We start from the raw sequence: 14,986 nt of genomic DNA on the forward strand, positions 1-14,986 counted from the left end.
GATAACCTGTTATCTGTTATGTGTTACAAAAACAAAAAACCAAAACCCAAAATAACAGTAGAGCAAGACCACAGGATGGGTGGAGTTGTTACACTGTGCCTGACTCAGGCAATCGCAGCCTCAAGGCCAGGCTGTTACTGCCCACATAGAAACAGGCTTCCTCAAAACCAGCCCCTTTCGGCTTTTTACTTTCCTGCCTGCTGCATGCACTGGATCTAATAAACTGCTTTTTCTGTTTGGAGAATATTTTCACACTGGAGTCACCCGAATGACACAGCCAGCCAGCACAGAAGGCTCAACTGGTGATTAAATAAGACAATTCTTTAGTTCCTTGCCTGAACACATCATAGGTACTCAATAAATGCTAGAACGTGATATTAGCAAATGTTGATAGACTGAGCATAGTGACAAGGTTGTTTAACACCAAATTTTGGCTAGACTCTGCAACTGTTTAAAGTGACTCATTGGGCTGAGAGATGGCTCAGTAGTAAAGCGTTCATTCTGTTTTTCCAAAGTAGAGTTTGATTGCTGGCAGCCACAGCAGGCTGAGTTTAGCTGTTTGTAACTCCAGCTCCCGGGGATCTGAAACCTCTGGCCTCCACAGGTACCAGCACTCGTTCACAAAGCCACATGTAGATATACACACATTGCGTACCAAAAAATAAATCTTAAACATATTTTTAAAAAGTTGCTTATGCAAAGCAAATTTTTTTTAAAAAATTGCAAAACACTTGAGGATGCTTTTTCATAGTTCGGCCAGGCACAGCAGCATAGAAATGAGTGAAATCAGGAAATAGAAACTAGAGTGTAGATGCTTCTATTCAGTTCAAGACTGATTGTGAGAAAGGAAGATAGGCCACGCCTTTCCAAAGTCTCGGCCACACAAGGACTTTGCGGCCGCCGGCCTATTGTGGCCGGCGCTCTGGGCTGGATTGCGGGCGAAGGCATCCGCCAGGAGTCGGCTCTCAAAAGCTTTACCAGAGGACGCGGCGAGCCAGGTCTACAGCTCGCCCAGTCCGGCCTCCACTTGTGCAGTCTAAATGAACTCCCACTTAACGGAGCTCCTTTCCCTGCATCCCCCGCGGTGGTGGTATGACGTAACTTCCGGCCGCTGAACGCACGTGGGAGGAAGTGCTGGTGCCCGCGCCTGCCGCTCCTGCTAGTCTCGTTGGTTACACTCTCCCGCTGGCCCGGCTGCTGTTTTGAGCTGCCCGCTGGTCATGGGAGTCCCGGCGTTCTTCCGCTGGCTCAGTCGCAAGTACCCGTCCATCATTGTCAACTGCGTGGAGGAGAAGGTGAGGTGGCGGCCAGTACGCCGGACTGAGAACCCGGCGCGGCACGTCTAGGCCGCGGCCCTCGGGGATGGGCGCCCGCTCCAAGCTGCCTCGCGGGCCGCTTCGCGGGTTCGCGGTTCCGGAGGCGGTCTGGGCGGAGCGAGGGCGAGTAGGGGGCTTTGGGGGCTTGGGCGGCTCCTCCCCCGCCTGCGAAGCGGGGCACCCCAGGCTCCGCCCACGGCTTTGTTCCCTCTGCGCCGCTCACTGAGCTCCAAAGGGCGCCCTGGCTAGTCAGCCCCCCTAAAGCGGGCAGCAAGGTTGGCAGGGTAGGGACCGCTGGTTGGTCCACTGTCTTGAGCCCGGAGTTCCCGTTGGCTGGATCACTTGTTTTCCACCGGAGCCTGGCCATTTGTTGCAGTTAAGCGTGCGCGGGCTCTTTCTCCCTGGAGGGCTGGCAGCTCGCTGTGCTTCACTTCCTGACTCCGTTAGTTAGCTAGTTTACAGGCAGACTTTTAGTCCTTCCGATTCGTGAGTGTTGCTTTTGTCGTTCGCACAATTCTGTCGAGTTCGACTTTGTACTCTAAGTTAGAATTTCTGGATTGGAAAAGTTCCGGGCACATGTGTCCCCTCCCACTTTCGGCTTTAGAACCGCCTCTCTCCAAGAACCTATTTCTCCCGCTGAAGTTATTTACTTTCTCATTTCCTGTCTTAGAAGAAACCAAAGGCTTTGTTTTGGTGACAATCCTGGTATATTTTTGTGTTCTCCAAAGACAAATTGCTAAGCTGAACCATTATTTCTTTTGTAAACATTGTGTTCTCCTTGGGGGGTGGGTGGGGGGGTCTTCCAAAGGGAGAACCACTTTTTCGTAACAGACACTTTGAACTGTTTTGGTTGTGTCTCTTAATATGGTTAAGTTTGATTTATCGGTTTTAGGTCTATCTAATTTTGGGTAGAAGAGGAATTAGCTATTTATTCACCACCACCCCTGTTTTTCTAATGCTAATCCATAAACCTGACGGTAAATTTTGTAATTTAACGGAGAACTCGTTTAAACGTATATCGGGCCAAGGTGTGGCACATACTTTTACTCCCAGCACTTGGGAGAGAGGTAGGCTTGCGTTTTGGAGGTCAGCCAGATATACACAGAATTCAAAGCAAACCAAGGCTTACATAATGAGACCCTCTTGCAAAATAAACAAAAAGTCTATCGCCTATACAAAGTATCATTTCGATTGCTAAGATTGATGTTATTTCCCGCACCACCCCCCACCCCCCAAGCTGTTTAACTTTTTGGTTCCCCTGTACATTTTAGTTCTCATTCAAGATTGTCAAACCTTTGACCATGCAAGCTTCGATAGAAGCAGTGTTGTTGACTGTTTTTAATTGTGATTTTTAGTTTAGGCTGCTTATCTTTTTACTCGAGCTAGCTCCTCCCTTACCCGCTTACTTTCACCCCTAGTTTGGGTACACTTTATACCGTTCCCCATCCAAATTCTTTCATTAGGCATTCCGTCAAGTTCTTTTTTTGGTCCATTGCGCCTCTTTTAAGTATTAATTTTTGTCTTTGGAGCTAGGATCTCCCTACATAACCACAAACTCCAGGCCCTCACACACAGGCAAGCTAGGATTGCCTGTGTACGGCCACTCCCCGCCTGGAGTTGTCTTTCTGTCTGTTTTCTTCACGGCACTTTTTTCAGTGTGCTTCCTGAGAATTACTCTTCGCTAAATAGCTCATCTTTCTTGGCTTAAAGCTATCCTTGGTTTTTACGTTTGAATTGACTTTTTAGGAAATGCCACTGTGTGATCTGAGTTTTCTGTTGTTGTAGGTCCCAAAATTTATTTTCTCCATGAGTATGAGTCCAAGCTGGAAAACCATTTCCCATGAAGATGTTGGAAACACTCTTTCCAGCTGTTATTGTTGATGAAAAGTCAGATCTTTTCTTTTAAGACAAGGTCTCACTGTGTTGCTCTGGTTGGCCCCAAATTTGATTGTCTTTAATTTCCCAAGTGCTGGGATTAAAGGTCTGGCCCCTAGGCCTGCCAGTTTTTGTGACATTTATTTAACCAGGTTTTTGGTAGCATTTACCATGTATCAGACACTGTTCTGTGCACTGTATTGATATTAGGTTGTTAGGTACCTATTAAGGAAAGGAAAATTGTTTTTCAAGCTTTTGAAATTTTTCAATATTTTTCATAACCTATTCAGCTAACGTCAGTACCAGTGTGAAAACTGGGAAGGTCATGTGCCTAACTTATGACCCTCCCCTTTCATTGTTCAGAATTGATCAGTTTTTTGCGTGCTTGTATTAGTTATTTTCAGTGTTTTCATTGTGCCATTTGCACACATTTACATAATATATTTAGACCCCATCCACTCTTCTTTTACATCTTTCTTTTCTAGGTCAACTAACCTTTCTACATTGACTTTTTCTGTGTGGGAGCTGGCAGTTAGTGTTGTTTAGAAGAATATGGGTGAGAGCGAGCTTTCTTGCTCACACTCTCCCCTTCCCCTTTTTTCTCTTCTATAGGGTTTCTCTCCTGGAACTTGCTCTATAGACCAGGATGGCCTGGTCTCCAATCTCAAGAGTTCTACCTGCCCCTACCTACTGAGCGCTAGGACTAAAGGTGTGCACCACCACCTGGTGAAAGTTTTGGTTTTGTTTGTTTGTTTTTTGTTTTGTTTTGTTTTTGGTTTTTGGTTTTTCAAGACAGGGTTTCTCTGTGTAGCCCTGGCTGTCCTGGAACTCACTTTGTAGACCAGGCCTGCCTCTGCCTCCCAAGTGCTGGGATTAAAGGTGTGTGCCAACACGCCGGGCTGAAAGTTTTTAAGTATGTATGTATGTGCACAGACACAAGTTCCCAGGACAGGAGTGGAGGGACAGTGACATGCCTTGGCATGTGTATTGGAGGTCAGAACAACTTTGAAGTCAGTTCTTTCTTCTAAGGAAGCACCTTCTGCTTGGTCTCTATGCTATTTATTCTTCCTGGCTCATTGACTTTTATGTTACATAGTTAAAATTTGAGATTAGTTGATATTGGTTCATGTATTAACCATCTTTCATTTTTGAAACATTGTCATTTTCTATGCGCAGCTTTAAAAGTTAAAATACATTTGTTTGTTGAATATAGTGTTGCTGTACTATATATAATTATATATAATGAATTTCATTATCTTATTCTCATGTGCATATGTTGCACACTTTATTCTTTACTCCTTCCCATTGCCTTATTTTGGCAGAAGTCAAAAATCCTCGTGAGAGACTGTCTTAGTTTGAATTTTATTGCTGTGAAGAGAGAGCACAATCAAGGCAACTCTTAAAAAAGGCAAACATATAATTGGGGCTGGCTTACAGTTTGAGAGGCTCAGCCCATTATCATCATGGTGGGAAGCATGGCAGCTTACAGGCAGATATGGTGCATGGAACTGAGAGTTGTGCATCTTGATCCAAAGGCAGCCAGGAAGAGACTGTCTTTCTTCCCCAGGCAGTCAGGAGGAGAGTCTCTTCCACATTGGGAGGAGCTTGAGCACTAGAAGCACTAGAAGCCCTCGAAGCCTGCCAGTACAGTGACACACTTCCTCCAACAAGGTCACACCTAACAGTGCCATCTATATGGTCCAACCATATTCAAATCACCACAGAATGTACACATTATTTGTCTCAGTCTGGTTGTTTAGCATAATGATTTCCAGTTCCATCCATTTTCCTGCAAATGGCATAATATTCATCACCTCTGTGGCTTAATAATACTCCAGTGTATGTATTCACACATCTTCCTTCAGTGTTCATGAAATTCTTAAGCTGTTTTTATAAACTGTACACTGGCAGTTTATAGTCTCAATAAATATGAATGTACAGATATTTCTGTTTTATGCTGGCTTGGATTCCTTTTAGTCTATATTCTAGAGTGGTATAATAGCGAGATCATAGCATATGCTAATTCTATCTTTCTACCTTTTTCTATTTTTTTCTTTTTTCATGATGGCTGTTGTCTAGCAGTGTGTGTGTCAGCACTCCCCAGTATCTTTGCCAGCATATGACGCTTGATTTCTTTATGATAATCATTTTCACTGGGGTGAAACCTCATTGTAGTTTTGATTTGTATTTCTTGACAACTAAGGATTATTTTTCATATTATTGGCAACTTTATCTTTTAAAAGGTTATTTCACTTATTAATTAGATTGTGTGTGTGTTTCAGATGAATAACTGTCAGGGATGGTTTTCATTCTGTATGCTCTCACTACCAGTTGCTTGCTTTTTTATGCAGAGACTTAGTTTCATGGTATCTCATTTGTTAATCTTTTTTTTTTTTTTTTCATTTATTTTTATTCATGTCTGTGTAAGAGTGCCACAAGAGAGCATTGGAGTTCCCCCTAGATGTGGAGTTTCTGGCAAATGTGACCCACCCATGTTGGTGCTGGGACCCAAACTTGGGTCCTCTAGAAGAGCAACAAGTGCTCTCAACCAACTGAGCCATCTCTTCAGATTCTCATTTGTCTTTTTTTCCTAGAAATTTCCTTGACAACTAGAGTCCTTGCTTGTGCTTTTATCTTAAAGTGTTTTCCATATATTTTCTTCTGGTAGTTGCATAGTTTCTGGTCTGATATTTAAAATCTTTGATCTATTTTGAATTTATGTTGTAATGAACAAGAGATAGAGCTCTTTTGAATGTAAATACTCAAGTCTGCAGCATTGTGTTTTGAAAAAACTGGGATTTTTTTAGCACTTTTGCCAAATCCATGATGGCTATTGTTATTTATTTCTGGGTCCTCTTTTCTTTTTTACATATCTGTTTTTGTAGTTCATAACTTTGCTGATTTTATTACCATGGCTCTGTTGTGTAATTTGAGATGGAGTGTAGTGACATCTCTAGTGTTGTTCTTTACGCTCAGGATTGCTTTGGCTTTTTGTACTCCCATGTGAATTTTTTCTTTCTGTGGAGAATGTCATTGCAACTTTGATAGGGATTACATGGAATCTGTAGATTGCCTTTGGGCTGGTACAAAGCATGGGGGAGTTTCATCATCTAGTGTCTGCATCAGTTTCTTCAGTGTTTTATCATCTTTTATTTTGGGATTATATGCACAGTGCATGCACAGGGGTATGTGGTTCTTGTGCTTGTGTATGAAGAGGACATAGGAGGACTGAATATCTTATTCTCTTACTTTCCACCATATTCTTTTAAGAGAGGATTTTCCACCGAACTGGAAGCTCACTTTTTAGGCGAGGCTAACTGGCTATTTATTACTATTATTATTATCGTTGTCGTCATTATTGCGTAGTCTAGCTATGTAAGCAAAGCTAACCTCAAACTCTCAGGATCCTGTTGTTTCAACTGTTGGAACACAGATGTTTACCATATTGTCTGGTTTGACTTGAGGTTTTTTTTTTTTTTTTAAGGCTTGTTTTTATTTCATGTATATCAGTGTTTGCCTGTGTCTATGTATATACACCATATATATACTCAATGCCCAAAGGCTAGACAAGGTTGTTCTTTGTTTTGTTTTGTTCTTACAGTTTTTCAAGACAGGGTTTCTCTTATATCCCTTGATGTCCTTGAACTCATTCTGTAAACCAGACTGGCCTTGCCCTTGCCTCCCAAGTTCTGAGATCATGTACCTGGGGGCCAGAGGACAACTTTTTGGGTCTTTTGTCCACCTTTATGTGACCTCTTGAGGATTGAATTCATGTGACCAGGATTAGCCATTTCACTGGCCTATGTGTTTTAAATTACATTTATTTGGTGGCAGTGGGTAAGTGGCCGTGGTATGCATATGAAGGTCAGTTCCTTCTACCATGTGGATTCCAGGGGTTGAACTCAAGTCATTAGGCTTGGTAGCAAGGGCTTCCCCCCTCTGAGCCATCTATCTTGCTGGACTTCATCTTTACTGTTTAATGATAATTTTCCTAGATAAAAGTTTTCCTTGGTTAACACTTTCTACTTTTATGCTATCCTCAGTAAGATGTTAGTCTTACTGAGGTTCCCTAGAAAGTTACTAAACATTTACTATTAAATTATTTAAAAGTTTTAGACTTATTTTACGTGTGTGAGTGGTTTGCCTACATGGATGTGTGTGGTGCTCGTAGTTCAGAAGAGGGCATCAGATTCACTGGGATTGGGTTACAGAACTTGTGAGCTGGATTCTTGGAATCAAATCTGGGTCCCCCACAAAAGCAACAAGCACTCTTTATTTTTTTTTTCAACTTTTATTCTCATATATTATATCCTGTCTGCAGTTTCTCCTCTCTTTATTCCTCCCAGTCTCCCCTGCCTTCCTCCCACCCTCAATTCCCCAGATCAGTTTCCCTTCAGAAAAAAAGAAAAAGGCCTCCCAGGGATGTCCGCCAAAAATACCCTAATAAGATATATAACTGGGCACAAACCCTCACAGCAAGACTGGATAAAGCAAACCAGTAGGAGGGAAGGGGTCCCCAAGCACAGGCAAAAAAGTCAGAGATTTCCCCCAGTTGTACAAGAACATCCAGCTATGCAACCATAAGGCATATACAGAGGACCTAGCTCAGACCCATTTAGAGGTCCTATGAGCTCTGCTTTAGTTGATTCTGTGGGCCATGTTCTCATGGTGTCCTTGAGTCCCTGACTCTTACATCTTTCCACCCCCTCTTCTGTAGGGTTTCCCTGGCTTCACTTAGTGTTTGGCTGTGTGGCTCTGCATTTGTTCTCACGCCCCTCTGATGACAGTTGGGCTAAGTACGGATCTATAAGTATAGCAGAATATCATTAGGAATTATTTTATTGACTTTTTTTTTTTTTTTTTTTTTTTTTTCTGGGTCAGTGTGTTTGGTTCTATTCTGGGTCTCTGGGCTCTCCTGGCTTTGGTTCCTAGCCATCCAGGCAGTGTCAGGTCTGGATTCCCTNTTACATCTTTCCACCCCCTCTTCTGTAGGGTTTCCCTGGCTTCACTTAGTGTTTGGCTGTGTGGCTCTGCATTTGTTCTCACGCCCCTCTGATGATAGTTGGGCTAAGTATGGCTCTATAAGTATAGCACAATATCATTAGTTATTATTTTATTGACTTTTTTTTTTTTTTTTTTTTTTTTTTCTTTTCTGGGTCAGTGTGTTTGGTTCTATTCTGGGTCTCTGGGCTCTCCTGGCTTTGGTTCCTAGCCATCCAGGCAGTGTCAGGTCTGGATTCCCTCTCATGGCATAGGCCCCAAGTTGGACCAGTCATGGATTGGCCACTTGCACAAGTTCTGTGCCACTGTCACTATTGCCCCAGCATGTCTTGCAGTCAGGATAGTGTGTTGGTCGAAGGTTTTGTGGCTAGGTTGATGTCCCAGTCCTGCTGAGAGCCTTGCCTGGTTACAGTAGAGAGGCCAATTTGGGCACTGTATCCCCCATTACTAGGAGACTTCACTAGGGTCACTCTCCTAAATTCCAGGAAGTTTCCATCGCATTAGGTTTCTACCTCACCTTCCAAATGCCACTCTACTCCAATTCCAGTCATTTCTCCTAGTACCCACCTTCTTATCCCTCCCACATTGTGTAATTGTACCACACTTTATCCATTCTTCAGTTGAGGGACACCTAAGTCATTTCCAGTTTCTGGCTTTTATGAATAAAGGTGTGATGAAGATGAAGAGCAAGTGTCTTTGTGGTAGGATGGAATGTCCTTTGGGAATATGCCCAGGAGTGGTATAGCTGGGTCTAGAGGTAGATTGACTCCCAGTTTTCTAAGAAATCACCATATTTATTTTCAGTGTGGCTGTACCCACCAATTATATTCCCACCAATAATAAAGGAGTGCTCCCTTTGCTCCACATCCTGGCCGGCATGTGCTGTCACTTGTGTTTTTGATCTTAGCCATTTTGACTGTTGTAAGATGGAATCTCAGAGTTTTGATCTGCATTTCCCTGGTGGCTAAGGATGTAACACATTTCTTCAAGTGCTTCTTGGCCATTTCTAAGTGTTTCTAAGTGTTAGTGTCCTTTGTTTCATAGAAGCTTTTCAGTTTCATGAGGTCCCATTTAGTAATTGTTGATCTTAGTGCCTGTGTTAATGGTGTTCTGTTCAGGAAGTTGTCTTTTGTACCAGTGCCAATGCCAATGTGTTCAAGGCTATTCCCTACTTTCTCCTCTATCAGGTTCAGTGTGTCTGGTTTTATGGTAGGGTCTTTGATCTATTTGGACTTGTTTTGTACAAGTAATAGAGATGGATCTATTTGTATTTTTCTACATGCAGACATGTATCAGCACCATTTGTTGAAGATTCCATTGTGTAATTCTAGCTTCTTTATAAAAATCAGATGTTCATAGGTGTGTGGACTTATGTCTGGATCTTTGATTTGATTTGATTCCATTGATCAACCTGTCTGTTTTTATGCCATTACCATGCCACTTTTATTTCTATAGTTATAGAGTATGGCTTAAAATCAGGGATGCTGATACCTCTGGGTGTTCTTTTATTGTTCAGGATGCAAAAAGTACTCTTAAGTGCTGAGCCAACTCTCTAACCTGTCTGAACTGCCTCCTCCACCACCTTTGTTCTTCAGTGTATTCTCATATCTTTTTTTTTTTTTTTTTTTTTGATATTTCAGCGTTTTACTGTGATGTGTGTATTTTGGAGTTCATAGAGCTTCTGTTATATTTTTTATTTGGATTAATTTCAATCTTTCTTTGACTTTTCTGCTCTTTCCTTGTATATGTTTTTTTTTTTTTAATATGGTAAAGTTACTGTTTGTTCTTAGAACCATTTCCAAGGATTGCAGATATATACATATATTTATTGTTTGTTTGTATCTTAGTTAGGGTTTCTGTTCCTGCACAAACATCATGACCAAGAAGCAAGTTGGGGAGGAAAGGGTTTATTCAGCTTACACTTCTGTACTGTTGTTCATCACCAAGGAAGTCAGGACTGGAACTCAAGCAGGTCAGAAAGCAGGAGCTGATGCAGAGGCCATGGAGGGTGTTCCTTACTGGCTTGCCTCTCCTGGCTTGCTCAGCCTGCTCTCTTATAGAACCCAAGACTACCAGCCCAGAGATGGTTCCACCCACATGGGGCTTTTCCCCCTTGATCACTAATTGAGAAAATGCTTTACAGTTGGATCTCATGGAGGCATTTCCCCAACTGAAGCTCCTTTCTCTGTGGTAACTCCAACTGTGTCAAGTTGACACAAAACTAGCCAGTACAGTTTGTTTTTGGAGACACTGTCCTGGAAAGAACTCTGAGCCCTCTTGCTTGATTCAGCATATTTTATAGAACTGTCTAAAGGTTCTTCTTTCCATATCCCTCACTGTCAATTACAATACACATTGAAGCTTGCTTTCATGCCTGTCCTTCCCTCTGAGTAAACACTTTTCTGAAATAGTTTATCTCATTATTCCATTGCTATTCTCTGTGCATTTGCTGCATATGTATTCAGCCCTAAACGATATCTAATTAATGTGTATTTTCTGCCTCTTAAATTTTTTGTTCAATAGTGTGTTCATAACTATCCAGTTGCTTTTTAGATCTTACTTGGCCTGGCAGTCCAGTACATGGATACACAGTACTCTCTGTTAGCTTCTGAATTTTATTTAAACAGCTTTATGAGGTATAACCTATTTGCATACTAGGTACACATACTAATAATAATTTTCATACATGTAAAATTATTTTAATCATGTTCATGTCCCATTACCCATGAGGTAGAAATTCTATATCATGAAATTCACTTGCCTAAAATACCAGTTTTTTTTTTTTTTCTTTTGTCTGTTTTGGGTTATTTGCTTTTGAAACAGTTTCACTGCAGTCTTAACTGTCTGAAAACTTACTTCATAGACCAGTCTGTCTTCACATGAATAGAGATCTGCCTGTCTCTGCCTCCCACATGTTGAGATCAAAGGCATGCACCATTATGCCTATTGGTGTTAGTAGTTTTTAGTGTATTTGCAGAGTTGTGTGATCATTACTGTTATATAATTTTAGATTTCCTTCCTACCTAAAACAGTGGACACTCATTAATACTCACTTTTCATTTCTCTCCCCCTTTCTTCACATTCAGCTTGACACAGCCTTATCTGCCTTTTATTTCTATAGACTTCTCCATGATAACTTTTTTCATATAATCATACAGGATGTGGTCTTTCATACAATCACACAGGATAGGTGACTGCTATCTTTTAGCACAATTTTTTTTTAAATTACCGGTGATTTAGCATGTACATGATGGATGGGCTTTTAATGTGCTTCCGCCCCCCCAGTTTCTTTGTATGTGTTTAAGGACTCATACTATTAGTAAGACAAAAATTGGGTCTTGTTAACACAAGATGTCTTCCATTGACGTTCTGGAAGAAAAAGACAAAAGTACTGTCATTATAAAAGTATGATTGAGAGCCTTTGAGAGTACACCCCTACTTTTTGAAGGACTCACAGTGTAATTAGGTAGAAATGACAAACTATTCATAAAACTATGATGATCTTACAAGAGTGTAAGCAAAATCCTCAGAAGTTCAGGAAGGAAACAGTTCATTGCTTGGGGAGTGATATGTTACAGATGGACTGTGAAGTTAGTGACGTTTGATTTGAGTCTGGGCTCTGAAAAATTATTGAGGTTTTAGGAAGTGAGTGTTGGTAGAGAGGAAGAAGACTTTCTACCAAGAGGTGCAACAGAAGGAAGTAGCGAGAGGACAGCATTTTCTTGGAACTTGTGTTTTGCTGTTTTGTTTTGTTTTTAGACTTTCTTTTGAGATGAGGTATTACTCTAACTCTAGAACTTACTGTATAGCCTGTTAGCCTTAAACTCAGGACAATTCCTTTCTCAGCTGTGTTTAGGTGCCAATTACTACACACCTAGCTTGTAGGAGCTTTTGAGAAATGGACTGGGCCTCCATAATATCATTGTGGGTCAGGCTTGTTTAGCTGTTTGGTGTGGGAAGCACTGGGAAAGTAGGCAAGGATGACACAAATGCTTTTGTATCTAACTGTTAAACACTAGACTGGAAATGAGAGTGTATGAAGGTAGTTGCTACTTTCTAGGTATGATGTGATAGCATGATATCATGCTTACAGCATGAAAGGAGATGAATGGAAAAGCATTTTAGGTTAAATTGACAGAACTTGTTAGTGTAAATGGTGAGAGACACGATAAAGACAACTCCCTTGACCTTACTTGATTATGTCAGCGCTCTCACACAATTAACTCGAATTAGAAGCTGTTCACATTTTAATGGGAACATTCAATTTGATTCCGCTTATACTTGCACTTCTGAAACTAAATCAAATCATATTGTGCTTAGTACCTGTCATGTTTAGATCTGCACAATTAAAATATTATTTATCACTTCTTCATAGCCAAAAGAATGCAACGGTGTAAAGATTCCAGTTGATGCCAGTAAACCTAATCCAAATGATGTGGAGTTTGATAATCTGTATTTGGATATGAATGGAATCATCCATCCCTGCACTCATCCTGAAGACAAGTATGTAATCCATTTCAGCCTTGATAGCACAAGTCGCAGAAATTCTGTATTCTATTATATTGTCTGCTTATCATTATAGACCAGCACCAAAAAATGAAGATGAAATGATGGTTGCAATTTTTGAGTACATTGACAGACTTTTCAATATTGTAAGACCAAGAAGACTTCTCTACATGGCAATAGATGGAGTGGTAAGTACTTAAAAAAATCATTTTGAAGCCTCTATTTTTGTTTCACTATTTTCTGAATATCTCAGTGAAAGTCAGCTGAATAGTAAAAAAATGTCGACTGTGGTTAATTTCAGATAGAAAAGTCTCATACTTAATAATTCGTTGACATTTTCTTTTGTTGTTTGCTGTGCAATGCTATGGATTATTGATTGATGGCTGCCCCTTTAAAGTGACATAGACCGAGTGAATTTAGATACTTAGAAGTACAAAGTGACACATGCAAAGGTGTTGGGAGAAGAGGCAGTTTGGATTTACTATGGGGTAAAAAGTGAAGGTTAGAAATGATGCTTAGGAATATTTTGAATAGCATTATGTAAACGTGAGATAATACATTTATAGGCACCACGTGCAAAAATGAATCAGCAGCGTTCAAGGAGGTTCAGAGCATCAAAGGAAGGAATGGAAGCAGCAGTTGAGAAGCAGCGAGTCAGAGAGGAAATACTTGCAAAAGGTAAGGAGAATAAGTTGAACTTTCCCCCTTTTCTGCAGTGCTTTAAAATTTCTGTTGGGTACCTATTTAAAGCTAAGTCTCAGAGAACAAAGTTGGAGAGGGATGCTGAGGCCAATTAGAACTAGTTCTCCCTCCACCCAATGTCTGTAGTGTGGCATTTTCGTTGGTTTTATCAGGTTTACTTGTTGGTGTGTGCTATCCACAGCAGTACAGCAGTATAGTAGACAGAAAAGGCCACACATATACACATACACACACCAACTTTTTTATTTTTTTGTCACTAAATTGCATTTTATGTCTGGAGAAAAAGATGTCATGGGCCTACATTTATAAATTTTATTTGTGCCATTTTAATTTGCTGGAAAGTGTGTAAGTATATATAGTTATTTTAGCCATGGCTTGTACTTAAGATTCCTTTTGCCTCCTCCTCAACACAGGGTTTCTCTGTAGCCCTGGCTGTCCCTGAACTTACTGTGTAGTCCAGGCTGGCCTTGAAGTCAGAAATCTGTCTGCCTCTGCCTCCTGAGTGCTGAGATTAAATACATGCACCACCACTGCTCGGCTGTAGTTAAGACTCTTGCAGCTTGTTTATGATAGGATATTTTAATGATTTATTGAGAACTATTGTCAAAATTAAAACCATTAATCAATGCTTATGTTCTCTTACAAAAGAAGAACCTCATGATTTTTATGTTTTGTGTTGTAGCATCTTTTGTGTGCTCTGTATTTTTGACAGTCTTGTTAAAGCAGTGGCTTTCAGTCTGTGGTTTGCGACCCCTTTGGGCGGTGGGAAGACCCTTTCACAGGGGTCTGTATATCATATACTCTGCATATCAGATATTTCCATTATGATTCATAACTAGCAAAATTACAGTTATAAGGTTATGGTGGGGTCAGTACAACATGAACTATTAAAGGGTTGCACCAAAGAAGGTTGAGAACCACTAAGTTAAAGCTTAGTTTAAATTGACGGGGAGAAATGCTGTTTTCTTCTTAGAGAGTGGATCATCTTTTTCTTAAGATTATAACATCTTTCATATTTAAATTTTTTGTTACTCTCTTACCTTAATATTGATTAATGTACTTCAGTTTTTATGGGGAAAACAAAACATTGCCTCTTTCGTCTAGGTGGCTTTCTTCCTCCAGAAGAAATAAAAGAAAGATTTGACAGCAACTGTATTACACCAGTAAGTAGTCTCAGGCTTTGCTAGCTACAGCTAACTCTTAAATTATAGGTTAATTTTTTTCTTTCTATCATTTTAGGGAACTGAGTTCATGGACAATCTTGCTAAATGCCTTCGCTATTACATAGCTGATCGTTTAAATAATGACCCTGGGTGGAAAAATTTGACAGTAAGTTTCACAGTTTGGTACTTCAGAAAGATTAGAGTGATCCTTTGAGGCTGTACTTTGATATGACTGATATTATTTATCCCTTTCCCCCGATAAAATGCTAGTTGACTATCAGAGAAAAGAGAAACTTTCAAGGTTATTGGAAATGGGTTGCCTTGCATGGTCAGGCTTTATATAGCTGAATTTTCTCTTAATGCCAGTTTTATTCTCGTCACTGTGAAGCTGTAAAATGGGATTCATAATTTTTAAAAATACAG

At 40.6% G+C, this 14,986-nt stretch overlaps 1 protein-coding gene across 1 annotated transcript in view; it reads left to right on the forward strand.

Moving 5' to 3' along the window:
- Nucleotides 1-1,097: 1,097 nt before the first annotated feature.
- The window catches only part of Xrn2 (5'-3' exoribonuclease 2), a 64,725-nt gene continuing 50,836 nt past the window's right edge, over nucleotides 1,098-14,986 (forward strand). The window contains exons 1-6 of the mRNA XM_021183010.2: nucleotides 1,098-1,295; nucleotides 12,568-12,695; nucleotides 12,775-12,886; nucleotides 13,265-13,376; nucleotides 14,505-14,563; nucleotides 14,640-14,729. Of these exons, the coding sequence (XP_021038669.1) occupies nucleotides 1,221-1,295; nucleotides 12,568-12,695; nucleotides 12,775-12,886; nucleotides 13,265-13,376; nucleotides 14,505-14,563; nucleotides 14,640-14,729 (576 nt within the window). The 5' untranslated portion in view covers nucleotides 1,098-1,220. The remainder of the gene's footprint in view (nucleotides 1,296-12,567; nucleotides 12,696-12,774; nucleotides 12,887-13,264; nucleotides 13,377-14,504; nucleotides 14,564-14,639; nucleotides 14,730-14,986) is intronic.

The sequence above is a fragment of the Mus caroli genome, chromosome 2 (genome assembly GCF_900094665.2).
Source record: "Mus caroli chromosome 2, CAROLI_EIJ_v1.1, whole genome shotgun sequence".
Classification (NCBI taxonomy): domain Eukaryota; kingdom Metazoa; phylum Chordata; class Mammalia; order Rodentia; family Muridae; genus Mus; species Mus caroli.